This window comes from Camellia sinensis, chromosome 14 (genome assembly GCF_055761805.1).
Source record: "Camellia sinensis isolate YWXY chromosome 14, ASM5576180v1, whole genome shotgun sequence".
NCBI classification, from domain to species: domain Eukaryota; kingdom Viridiplantae; phylum Streptophyta; class Magnoliopsida; order Ericales; family Theaceae; genus Camellia; species Camellia sinensis.
This window is the reverse complement of record NC_138974.1, coordinates 54,642,225-54,655,807: the sequence shown is the minus strand read 5'-3', so window position 1 is coordinate 54,655,807 and position 13,583 is coordinate 54,642,225. Positions and strand designations below refer to the sequence as shown.

Below are 13,583 nucleotides of genomic sequence, written 5' to 3'. Positions count from 1 at the left end.
ATTAAGGTTTTAGTTCACTCACGATTAGGGTTCTTCACTTTGAATCTTGGAATCTCCTTCACCTGATAAAGAGAGAGTTCGAGAGCAACGCTAAAGCGTCGAACAGACAAAAAGAAATCGAAACAGAGGGAGAAAGCTATGGGAGTTACACTTATGGATTCAAAAAATAAGATAGAATCAATAAATTCATTAGTTTATTCATTAGCAATCAAACAATTAGTAGCAGTCAAGGATTCTTCAAAATTAAGTGAAATTAAGGTTTTAGTTCACTCATGATTAGGGTTCTTCACTTTGAATCTTGGAATCTCCTTCACCAGATAGAGAGAGAGTTTGAAAGCAGCGCCAAAACGTCGAACAGACAAAAAGAAATCGAAACAGAGGGAGAAGGGGAGAGATAGAAATCGAGGAAATCTTACCTTGCAAGCCGAGCGATGAGTGAGAGATAAAAATTTATGAATAAATGCTCTTCTAATTATTCCAATAAAAAATATTTTGTTAATGGAAATATAATTTTTAACTATTTTCTTTTTAAACAATTACAATTTGTAAATGAAAACAAATTTATATAACTTAGCTTCTTTTTTTCTTTTTTTTTTGTATGAGAAAAATAACTTGCTAGTGTGGACGCGCCCTCGACCTTTATGCTACCATAGTTCAGACTCAATATGTCATGGTTCTTAATCTGATCCTACAATGTGCGATGTGAGATTGATAAATCACCAAAGAGTCCAAATCCGGCAAATCGTTTTGGAAAACTGATTTTTAAGAAATAAGTGCCAAACATGGACTGCTTTGCCAGATACAGAGTCGCTACCTAAATATTTTATTTTGGAAAAATTTAGGAAACCCTGACTTGTTGCCTAAGGTCACGTGTCTGTCATCACCAAAGTTACCTTGGCTCGGGAACTTGGGTACGATTGGGGAAGGTCATCTATGAGCACTCCCGCTCGCCCGATCTAAAGATCGGCCTGTACTAAGCATGATATCGAGTTTTGAAAACATATGTGTTCTTATTCCGATTAATTAGCTAGAATTACTATGTAATGCGCACAACACACAAGTATAGACTAGATTACGTAATTTGGAACAAAGCATCGCATATCCGTTTGTTTGGAAATGGTTCGAAGTTTGCTACTCGTAAGTAGGCTAAAATGCGGATTTGATGAATTGTTCTGATTCAAGTAATCTAACCTTCACCCACAGGCATTCAAGCAGTTATATCACATAAGCAATTAGCTTCATGGCAAGCATGCTGTCATGTTAACACTTACACATATGCAAGATGCTAAAGTATAAACACTCACAGTGTACTCCGAGACAAAACAAGAACATGTTAGTAATCAAATGTATGATCCAAGTCCATGTTAAGATGGCTAATGTAACACATCCGAAATGCAATTAGAATAGGCTCGGCTAATCTAAGATGGCATATGATATGCGGCAATTTGATACACGTATTCAAGTTGGAATTGAAATACTATGCAGTTAGTATGATGCGCCCAGCCCGGTGCATGCAATACAAATGAATGAATGCAAACATGCATAGCATAAGGTATGCTAAATCAAATATGCCCTAAAACTAACCATCATAAGCGGTTAAATAAAAGGGAGAAAGAAATGGGGGTTGGAAGACATGTATCACACACACGCACACTTATATGAATTAATTAAGCTAAGAAAGCAGTAAAGATGCCTCGAGAAGAGGGATGAATGCGTGCACGCTCGGCTCCGCGCAGAAATCCATCGCCATATTCATGCGCCTCTGTTACACTGATCTATACTTCTGAAAACTTCACCAGTCCCAAGGAAGCTTCATAATCACTCATTGAGCACTGTGGGATGTCATCGATCAAAAGGTGAGACCACCGGCCATGGGGAACTGGTCATTGACCATTTGTGGTAATATCGGCTAAAAATTAATGGCTAGCTGGCATTGAAGATGGTCGACCGACCATCTCTTCCTGCAGAATCTTGTTTTGCTGCGGCAGAGGACAGACAGAACATGGCAGTGCATTTTCAAAGCAATTTATGCACCACCACCCTCTTTATCATATTTGAGACTCAAAGGAGTATGGTTCTCGACCCTCGGGCCATCAATCACGCATTTCAATGCATGATGGCCAAAGGTGTCGAATGTGCAATTTCAATATAAAATGAAATGCACACAAAACACATAAAGGGGCCCCCCAACCTCTATCATGGTTGATCAAGAGGCAAGGGATGCATGCTCAATGCTACGCAACCTAAGCATGCGAGCATACTAGTGCAAAATGAGCATACAAGCAACAATGTTACACAAGGCAATTAGCATATAACAATATGCAAAGACAAGCATACAAACAAGCATGTGACTTCGTTCAATCATGTAACAACATATTAATAGGCCATGTATGCGACAACATGCAAGGCAAGCATGCAATAACATGCGGGAATGGTCTTAAACCAAAATGGGCAGCTCTTGAATAGGCCCAAATCAGTGGCCAATATGCCAAGGGATAGGGGTCAAAATCACATACAAATATGCATGGTAGTTGGCCTAACACTTAAGCATCAAAGGGAGACTTTTAAGCACACTTAAAAGGAATGAAAAAGCATGCAAATGTGACAACATGTTAAACTCTGAAAACATGCTAGGAATGATGCCAAACCAACTAAACAAAGTAAGCAAAGCGTGCAGGAGAGCCTAAAGCTTGAAGCTAGCTGAAGGACTCAAACCAAGGCTATATGAAGCAAGTCCCAAAGGGACAAGGGGACCTAAAACAGTCCCAAATCAAGCTAAAGTGAGCCTAAAACATGCAATGATCAAAGCCAAAACAAGCTAAAACGAAGGGGCAAAACCATGAAGCATGCAAGGCCATCAAAGAGGTGTAACACTACACCTAATACAACCAAACATGGCACGCTTTAAGCGACCCAAAACAGAGTTAGGACATGTCAAAATGAGCCCAAAAACCCACTTAGATGGCATCCCAATGACCTAAGCATGATGGCATACATAATGACACATTCATGAGGCATAAAACACAAACTCTTTAAGACAATAAAGGAGTGATAAGTGCAAGTATTCAAGCATGAAATATGGACTGAAATAACATTCTAAGTGATGCCAAACCACTGAAATGATCCACATAGAACATGCTAGCAACTTGGACACTCAAAGCTAACAAGCTAGGTTGCATGGTAGCTATACAAAACAATGCAAGCATGGCCAAATCAATGAAAAATAGAGCTTAAGCATGCTACAACAAACCTAAAAGCTTCATGGAGTTGGGCCAAACACATGCAAGCATGGTAGTCTAAATGCTAGGTACATGTTAAGGCAAATCATGGGATTACAAGACAAGTATACAAAGCATGCATGGTATGTCTAAACCAACTCAAAACAGAGGTATATCATGGCAAAACAAAGCCTAATACATACTGAAATGGAGCTAAAACAAACTAAACACACATGCTATTACATAAGCCATTTATGCAAGCATTAAAGACAACAAGGAGAAGGGATGACCCTCTCCTTTTTAGGACCTCAAAACCACCTCTCTACCACTGAAAATCCTTTGGATTTCAGTAGTAGAGAGGTCATGCAAAGACCAAAGCAATGGCCAAAAGGTATGGCCTAAAACAAGGCCTAACAAGGCCTTGGAAGGGGGAGACAACCCCAAACCTCAAAGTGACCTTAAACAAAGTTCTAACACACAAAATCAGAATTTTGATCAGTTATAGTCGAAGCTTAAAACAATAAGCAAGATAAGCTAAAAGCTTGTGCAAAAATAGAGAATAAAGAAGGCAGGTTCTCACCTTTAAAGAACCTCTTCAAGAACACCACTCTAATACCTTTCTCTGATCAAAATCAACTCAAGAACCCTAATAATAACCCTCTAATGCCTCAGCAACCCAATGATGGTGTAATGCTAGGTGTTTAAGTGCAAAAGTAAGACAAAAACTCACTTTAAGGCACAAAATAGAATCAAACAAGGGAATATAGATACAAAACTATATCTCACTTTCTAATCCTAATTTTTTCTGAACCTCGGAGGAGGGAGGAGGAGCTCCTTCTTTATAGAGGCTCAAATCCTCAAGTTTCCAAGAGAAGCTAAACAAGAGGCAAATCCCTCCATACACGTGTATGGAAGGGGTGTAATGTGGATGCCAGCTGTGACAACTGGCATAAAATATCTGCCAAAAACAGATGAAAAGGAGTCGGCTGGGAAATATGGCCGATTGACCAACAAAAATGCCCGGTCGACCAAAAACATTGTCGACTGACCAAAATATTTGGCCAGTAGAAAGAAAACAGGGCCGGTGGCCTCAAGCCAAGGCCGGTGAGGTGTGGGCATGGCCAACAAGCCATTCCCTGCCCTTCGAAACAAAAACACAAGTATTTGGTACACAACCAAGCACAAAACAAACAAGTCGAGAGGTCTTGAGGCAAGGCACGCGACTGAAGCCTTCGAGAACTCAAGACGAACACGAACATGGATGATCATCAAGTGTTCAAATGGTGACGTCCAAGTCTTGAGGACGATCAAAAATGGAGTGTTTACAGCTGGTATATTACAATATATATTTTCACATACATTCATAAAATTGTTTTTTCACTATTTTGTGGAGACATTGTTGATTTATCATAGATCATGTGTCATTGATATTATTATTTAGATGTAATAACTTTTACAATCCCGTAAAAATTCACTATTCTGATTCTAATATATTATTTTTATACAATGTTTTATATCTCGTAGTTTAGTAAGTATAATTTTACAAAAAATCTGTCACATCAATACAACAATTAATAAGAACTTGATTATTCATTATATTGGTTGATATCCAAACATATTAGATGCTTTTTTTTTTTTTTTTTTTTTTTTTTTTTTTTTTCTAGGTTGGTCGACCTCATTATCTTTCCAACAACATATTTGATCCTTATGTATATTTTGTTCCTCTAAAAGCTAAATTGCGGTTTAATACTTAAAAACAAAAAAATAATTAAAACTTAAAATTCAGTTGAATTTAGTATTTGTTCAAGAAAAAAAAAACCTGAAAATTACATGTGTAATTATAAAGCTATGTATTTATTTATTTATTTTTCCTTCGCAATTGTTTCATAGAAATTAAAAAATAAAAAATAAAATTGTCCAGATCATCACCAGCATGTCAAACAATTAAAATCGGTTTATTTATTCACAGAAGTATATAACGATGCACAACACAAGGAAAGGAAAGAGGTCGGTGCTTCAAGGGTTTATTTCCAGTTCGGGGACGACGAGACGAGTACCTCTCCCTCTCTGGTTCAAACGCTATAAACCCTAATTTCTCTATCCTCGATCCTCTCCTCTGCGAATCCCACGAAAAGTCGCGAAATTCTATACTTTTACCTTGTGGATTTCTCATTCCGATCAGGTAAGCTCTTCTCTCTATGTCTCTCTCTCACGCACATACATGTGTATGTTTGTAATTTGAATTGAAGTTCAATTGCTTCGTGTTGATGAACCCACCTTTTGCATGCGTGTGCTTAGATTGATTAGATCAAGTTGTCTCTCTTTCACTCATCTGTTAAAACTGAGCTAAAAGCAAGGGGAGAGAAGAGATTTATATGATTCCGTTTGTTTAGTGTCGTTTTGGGTATCTGAAGTATGAAAATCTTACTTAGATAAGCGGAAGGGTAGTTATGTGATACGAGAGACGAGGTTATAAACTGATTGTTTCAAGGGTGTTTTTTTTTTTCTTTTTTTTTTCTCTCCTCTTTCGGACTTCCTGAATGTTATGCATTTTCAGACACTGGGAAGTTTTGATTTTGTTCATATTGAAAGGGAAAAAAGGATTAGATTTTAAAGTTGGTAGACTCTGCAGTAAAATAACTTCAGCTAAATGGGAATAAATTGAAAGACAAGATGGAATTGTATTTTAAATTGTTGGATCTTTTCATTCTGTTTGGGGTTTTTACTAAACTATAAGTCTTTTATTATTTAGGGTTCCAAGCAATGAGAAATCTAGGATGCAAAAGGTTTATAATTTTTCCTTCACTTTATTAGCAACCAGAAGGAACATAAATTCAACGAGTCACCTGCATTTTATCAAGTGGTTTGGTCATCATTATCGTATGATCTTCTGTCTCGGAGGTTTTTTAAGTCAATGGTCCTTTTATTATTGAATTGGAAAGCAATAATTTCAGCATTTTTACCCCTATTTTATTAGGAAGGTGTCTTTTAAGGAGTCGAGCTCGTCTCTAATTCCCATTGAAGTGGAGGATCCTCCACTCTTTCATGACAACGCAACATGTCAGCACTTAATAATTTAATGGTCAAGATATTGCCAAACCAACCGACTCGTTTATCAGGCTCAAACAATGCCTTTTGAAGCCAAATTGGCACTAACAAAGCATTCATCAATTCTCCTTTAAATTTATCCGCCAAGGCTTTCAACACCTACTATGATGGAAGATCATCTTTATTTTCTCATCTTCTTCATCCTTCCAAATGCAGAATATTGTGCACAACAGGATACAATCCTATCCCCTTTGTTACGGTGCTATATCAAAGTAGAGAAAATGTAGGAACCAGAAAAGTTACCTAGTTCGGTTGAGTTTTCATTTTGAAAAATCTCAAAGCTAGTTTGGTGAAAAAAAATGAAAGGGTGCATACTGTGTGCCCTTTATATATCACTATGATTCGTAACAAAACCACAATGATTCATAATTTTTCTCATCACAATAGCTTGTAACTTTATAATGTTCATAACATAACCACAATGGTTTGTAATTAAAACATTTTTTATGGTGCTCTCCTTCGTAACATAATCACAATGGTTCGTAACTAATGCCACAAAAGTTTTCTTATGAAAAGGGGTGTGTACCATAGCCTTTCTCATAAAATTAACATCCATAATAACCTAATTTGAATAGAAATAAAAAAGAATGAATTTGATCTGATGAGTCCTCCCAGTCATATTTAACAAAAACTTACCACGTCTATTGATAATTTGTTCTCCTTTCTTCTAGCAAACAATATGCTTGGTGATGTAGAAATCAAAATCAATGATTACACTTGTTGCATTAAAAACAAAGCTAGAGTTCTTGTGTCTTACGATATGAGTTTGGAGTACAAAAAAGATGAAAATAATGGAATTCTACTGGGGGAAAAGGTAGGGCTGTGAATTCAGAAAATCTGGATGATCTTGGTGGAAAACTTTAACGGATAATTGATGAATGCTCCTTTAGTGTGAATCTGGCTTCAAAAGGCATTGTTTAAGCCTAAAATGAGTTGGTTGATTTGTCGAGGTCTTGACCATTAAATATAGTAAGTTCCATGAAAGATTGGAGGATCCTCCAATTCTAAGGGAATTCTAGGTGAATTGGACTCCTTTTAAATATTGGATATTAACTAAATAAATGTGGCCTGACATCTTTCTGCTGCCCTGGCTATTTGGTGTTGCTTTGTGAACTTTGAAAGATTGTAATTTATTTCTTTTTGTTGCTTTGTTGTTCCCTTTGACCCGAATCCTTTGTTCTTGATTTATTTGGACTCCTAAAATGTTAGTTAGAAATTTAACCACAGCAATATCATCTTTGCAAGTTAATACATTCTGTCATATATGTGCATCCTACAGTTGCCTTGCTTTCAAGTCAGGTAGTACAAAACTGCTGGGGCCACAACCTTCTGTCCCTTCTATCTTAGAAACAGCAGTAATTTGAAATTTCAATTGTTTTGCCACATCTGTCAGATATCATCTTTGCAATTTTAGATATTCTGTCAGATATGTACATCCTGCAGTTACCTTGGTGCCTAGGCAGGTAACTACGCAACTAGTGAAGCGTCCGCCTTTTCTTGCCCTACTATTTCAGAGACTAACAATTTGAAATTCCATATTGTTTTGCCAAATCTAGATAAATTGCATGAGTCCAAGAATCCATCCAGAGTCAGGCTTGTGTCTCTTTTAATGTGTTCTTTGATAGGGGTGCTTCCATAAAATATTTCAGGACGCCTAGCAGTAATAATTTTTGTAGTTGTTACACTATACCCGAAAGAGAAAGTAAAAAATATTTGTTGACACATGGACGTGTCTCAAGACTCTAAAATCTTATCCGTATATCTTATGTTGTTTTCATGAAATTTATTGATTATAGCAAAATAATTAACTAAATAGTTTATTGAAACTTTATTTCTTTACATTTTTGTGTCATAAAATCTCAGGTGATAATGGTCCACTTCAGCTGCTAATGTTGATTGATGGATCCTGAAGGCAAGAAGTTTGGAAGAGGTAATATGCTTGGAGCATGTTTTTAACATTTTACTGAAGGTGTGCATGTATTGCTTAAGCGTTCTTGTCTGTATTTTTTGGGACTTTGTGGCATAATTGTTGCTTCGTTTATGCTTGGTGGTTCTTATTCATTTTCGATTATGAGATCTAAGGTTGTATTTTGTTTCATGCATGGCTCACTTTACTTGTTTACCTTTGTGAGACATTACAAAATGGAGTCCCATCTTGCATCTGAAGATGGGCTCAAGCACATGCAACAGGTTCTTCAATAACATCATGGTCAGGCAAGCTGTTTTATGAGCTTTTGGTTTAGTTTAGGTGAATGAGGTTCTTTTCTCGAAACTATTTTTATATTTACTGTTGGTATAAATGGATCCATTGTGGGTATGTTTATGCATTGTCTAATCTTTAGTCTATCTAGTTGGGTCATGTAGTCTTCTCTCTCAGGTAAGTAAGTACGTTTTATTACCAAAAAAGAGAAGAGAATAATCCAACGAAGCCCTTTACACGCTTCGCAGGGCACGTATCTCCAGAGAGAATCAAATCCCTAGTCTAAAGGAAATAAAACTCTCCAACAGCCAAAAAAACTAGGCAAACATGCCCTCAAACTCCAGTGGTTTTTCCAAACATGTATGCATGAAGGGAAGGCAACAAGGTCATAACAAATGAGTCCCACCAAATCATGCCCCATCATACTGGCCAAGATATTGGAAACAAGATGCATACATGAAAGGAAAACCAATGACTCCCCAAGCCATATTAATTAGCAACCAATGAAGGCCTCATCTGAAACAGTTAAACTTAAAATAGCACCTCCTGATACAAGGCAGAATGCCCTCATCAATGAACTTCACTGAACACAGCTGTAAGATGAGGAGGGCACCAACTCAGATCATCCAATTAGAAAGGCTAGGCAAAGCCCTCATCAACTGATCCAGGAATTCCACCAGAGAAAGGCACAGAAGCTGTGGACAAAGAGCTGGAACCATCCCCAAAACCAAATAAAGTGGTGAAGAAACAGGGGAAAAGCTCAAACAAAACTTTAAAATCAGAGAAGGCAGAACCTAATCAACCAAACCCTAAATATAAATCAATAAGAGCAAGGGGAAAAACAGGCTAGCTGGCTCAAATTTGGGGTTTATCTAAGGCTGATGATAAGGCAATAGAAAACCGGACTTATTCTCCATGGCAGCAAGAGCCATGAGAGAAGCTTGCAACTAAATAGAGAAACAGACAATAGGGCTCTCTCTCTCTCTCTCTCTCTCTCTCATGTGTGTGTACACTGCATATCTTGTGCTTGTATCTGTGCAAGCATGGATGCTGGCATATTACTTATTGGAATATAAGGCCATTGATATAACTGCAAGTCAAAAGAAGGGTCAAAGGAGCTGGAATTCAAGGTTCCGTGTGTGGTTAGCTATTGACCTTAGCCTGTGCAAAAGGATATTGAGATTTGTTATAAACAGACAGGTGGTATACGGGATGCATAAGATTTTCAAGCAGCAAACCTATACCTTTGTGAAAGCAACTTCACAGTTTGTAAAGTCTGTAACCTTCCATTTTTTTTTGGGTCATGGATTCATTGCTTGAAAAATTATTCTAAATGGTCTGCAAGTCCATTTGTGGTGCTTCAAGGTGTCTTGATCAAGTTTCTGAGGCATGCATGTTGCATAAACTGAGGCATGCTTATCAGTTGTGGCATATCTCATTTTCCTTATTTTTTTCGTTGACATGCTTTGGGATGTTATAGCACTTAGATTTTCTCCCAACTTTTTTTCTTAGTTGTTGTTTTTTTTTTTTTTCACTTAAAGAATATGGTTTAGTTTCATAACTGCCATTGACTTTTGTCTTATTTGAATGCTAGGACCAAGAGAACTAACTGGTGCAGTGGATCTTATAAGTCACTACAAGTTGTTGCCTCACCATGAGTTCTTCTGCAAGAGGTCACTTCCTCTGTCGATTTCAGATTCGCGCTACCTTCACAATGTGGTTGGAGACACAGAAATTAGGAAAGGGGAAGGGATGCAATTGGATCAGCCCGTTCAGGATATATCTTATTCAAGAGAAACAAATACTCGCATACAGCCTTTTGACCTAGATGTCCTTAGAGAAGCCTTTCAACTGAGAGAAACTACTCCCATTGATCTTCCTGCTGTAAAAATTTTGCTACCCTGAGGCTTTCTTTGGATTTTCTCATTTTATTTTAGTTGCTAGAGTGCATGATGATGGCTCCTTTTTTTGGAGTCTTATATCCTAAAAGCTCATGGAATATGAGATGGGTTTTTTTCAGCATTTGTTTTCTATACTCGTGTTGACTGTGGCAGAAGTACTGACCCAGTTGCATCTCGTGATTTATAGGCAGAGAAGGGGATTCCTACTTTTGCTGGGAAATCTAAAAGTGAGTCCAAAGATAAGGAGAGGAAGCATAAAAAGCACAAGGATAAAGATAGAGAGAAGGATAAAGAACGTAGGAAGCACAGGCACCACCACAAGGATCGAAGTAAAGACAAGGACAAGGACAAAAAGAAAGAAAAAAGTGGGCATCACGATTCTGATGCTGAACACTTGAAGAAACAAAATGAGAAGGTTAGGCTTTTGGATTTTCATCTGGATGCTTTGTTAGTATGTTTATAGTTTCTGGTATTGTAACAGAATTGTGACTGTCCTGGGTTAGTGTGTGCTATGACTGCTCTATTACTTGTGGTTTCAACTTCTCCTGGAGATGAGTTTTAGGGTTGTCCCAAAAGTGATGTTTCTCTTATGTATTAAGCTCCAATAGAACTATTCTTTTTTGGACTCTTGAAATTAACTGCAAAGATGAGAAGGAAGAACTATTATTGTTTTTTATTGAGATTCAGTTCCCCCCGCCCCAACCGCGGACCATGCATCTGAATATTTTCTATTTAAATAATTTCAGAAAAGGAAGCATGATGGAGGTGAAGAACTCAATGGCGTTCATAGTCACAAGAAAAGTAAGGTAATAACATGGAGACAGGCTAGCTTCAATTAGTTTTGGTAGGATTTTTTTATGAAGTACTGCTAATAAGTAAGAAATTGCTTTGTAATCTTTTTTGCCTTTTGAAATCTAAAATTAACAGGAAAAAGTGTATGTTGACTTTCTATCCTTTTAAAAATTCACTCTTGAAATTAATTTATTTGGTAGGCCTGATGATATTTGTTTTATCAATAATTATTTCAAAGATATTTGTTTTATTAATAATTATTTCAAAGATAATAAATGCATTTATTAAAATTGCTTGTCCCCCTTTTCCTTGTACTTCCTTTTTTCTTTAATTAAATATCTTTTGTAGCCGATAAAAAAAAAAAAAGGTAATAAATGCATTTATCTATGTTTTGCGTGGATAGTAGGTATATGAATATCGACGCATGTATGGTCACCTATAGGCATGAAAGGTATATTCATGTACATTTAAGTGTTGATGTATGAATTTATAGGTAAATGTGTATGCAGATAGGATATTGCATTACTGTGTATACAGGCATATGTTTGTGAAAGTGTTGGGGGAGTACATATACATGTTTGTGAAAGTTGGTGTATACGGTTGTTTTAGTGTATTATATATAGGCGCATACATGCTACTTTTTTATGGTTGAACATATCCATATAGGCATATATGCACACGTGTCCATGTGTGTTTGCTTTTGTGTGCATTGTGGTAATGGAGGATGGATGGGAGTGGGGGAGGGGGGAAATAGTCTTAAAGTTTAGTTTCTTGCTTGTAAAAGCTATATTTCTTGCTTTAAAAAGATCAAATTGTTTCATTTTAAATGCTCGTTTCTTGGGTGTAAACTGAACACCACTATTCACCTTTTTGCTTAAATTAGAGGATAATATTTTCCATGATATTAATGTCTGTTCATTGTTGACATCTATGTTTTACTTAAAAAAAAAAGATATTAATGTCTGTTCACATCTTGTATTCAGCTTCTCATATGGGTATTATGAGCATGCCCACTATGTCTATTTCGTGATCTTTCTTCTCAAGTGTGTCTTCTACTTATTTTTAAAATTATTGCAGCATAAGAGCTAAACGATTGATGAGATGGGCGCCATAAAAGTAGCAGGGTGAAAGATTGCAAGTAGTCTATTTTATTTTTTGTTCTCAGATGTTCGGTTGAGAATTTGGAGGGTCCATGCTAACATTTTTGAGGTACAAGCTGTATTTTATTATTATTATTTTATTTTTTACATTCCATTTTCTCTTGGTTCTGTGTGCTTTGTTGCATGCCTTTCTTTAAATTGTTCAGTAACCTGTGGTGCTATTGTGTTGGAGATGTGGCCAGAAATAGGCCTGAAAAGACTATTGTCTAACCTATATGCATGTACGGATATAAATAATTTTAACTCTCTGTTTCACCTGAAGGCTGAAACATACATATACCATAGACAAAAAAGAAGCCTCGTTACAGACTTGCCCTGAGTAGATGCAACATTGGAGTGGTGTTCATATCCAGCCTTTCTTTTTTTGTGTGTGTTTTGTTCTTGTATTGCAAGTTGTTATCACTTAGGGGAGTAGTCTTAACTTTATTGCTTGTCAGCATACGTTGTCCTACATAATGTGTGCTTTTCGTCCATGCAGGACTCTGGATTAGCTAAAGGTTGTGAAGGTGAATTCACCTGCTGAAGGGTATTCGATTGCAAGGTGCAAATAGCTGAAAAATGAAAATGAAATTTGTAATCATTAACATGCTAAACTTTGACCCTTTCATTCAGTTATACTGGCACTTTGGAATTATATTTTACTGTTTTAGAATTTTAAATTTTAGTTTCATAATTAGTCGGTATCTGCTTGCAGCTGTGGATAGTGGAAGGAATTGTAGGTTAAGGGAAGGTGCTAATGTATATTTTGATTTATTCATCCCTTGTGTCCTAGAGATGACACTGACAAGCCTTCTCTAAGGTTGTGTTAATACACTATTGATAGCGAGGGAATCTTTGTAAATACTAAAAATAAAAAGACTGAAATTCAGAAAAAATTGGGATTCAGCTGTGTTTTCCAGCTATTGGCTTGTGATGCGGCTCAACTTTAGGCACGTTTTCTTCTCAGGCTTTGCTTAGGTATTAATATCATTGAAGTGACTTAAGACTCTAAGTTAGTGATTTGTGTGTTTTTCTGCTACTTTAGTTTAATCTGATTTGGAAAAAAGATGGGTGAAAAATCAAAAAAATCACTATTTTAACCATTATTTCGATCGGAGGTCTCTCAAGAAACTGACATACTAAAGTTTTTGCAGAGTCTAGCAATTTTAGCCATTAGTTCATAGTTCATATGGTTGAACCTAATTCATGTATTAATATTATGTAG

General features: G+C 36.6%; 1 protein-coding gene across 1 annotated transcript; it reads left to right on the top strand.

Annotated features, from left to right (window-relative positions):
* The first annotated feature begins 4,856 nt into the window (after window positions 1-4,856).
* On the top strand, window positions 4,857-13,254 carry LOC114298439 (mediator of RNA polymerase II transcription subunit 19a). The gene is made up of 7 exons (XM_028243007.2): window positions 4,857-5,400; window positions 8,190-8,256; window positions 10,121-10,410; window positions 10,615-10,842; window positions 11,174-11,233; window positions 12,297-12,428; window positions 12,858-13,254. The coding sequence occupies exons 2-6, from the start codon at window positions 8,226-8,228 to the stop codon at window positions 12,306-12,308; spliced, it is 621 nt and encodes a 206-aa protein (XP_028098808.2). The 5' UTR covers window positions 4,857-5,400; window positions 8,190-8,225; the 3' UTR covers window positions 12,309-12,428; window positions 12,858-13,254.
* Window positions 13,255-13,583: the final 329 nt, after the last annotated feature.

Bases quoted from the DNA above. Each gene is read 5' to 3' on its own strand.
- LOC114298439 (XM_028243007.2), top strand. From the start codon at position 8,226: ATGGATCCTGAAGGCAAGAAGTTTGGAAGAG. The intron at 8,257-10,120 runs GTAATATGCTTG...TTTGAATGCTAG, and splicing joins AGGCAAGAAGTTTGGAAGAG to GACCAAGAGAACTAACTGGT. The intron at 10,411-10,614 runs GTAAAAATTTTG...CGTGATTTATAG, and splicing joins CTCCCATTGATCTTCCTGCT to GCAGAGAAGGGGATTCCTAC.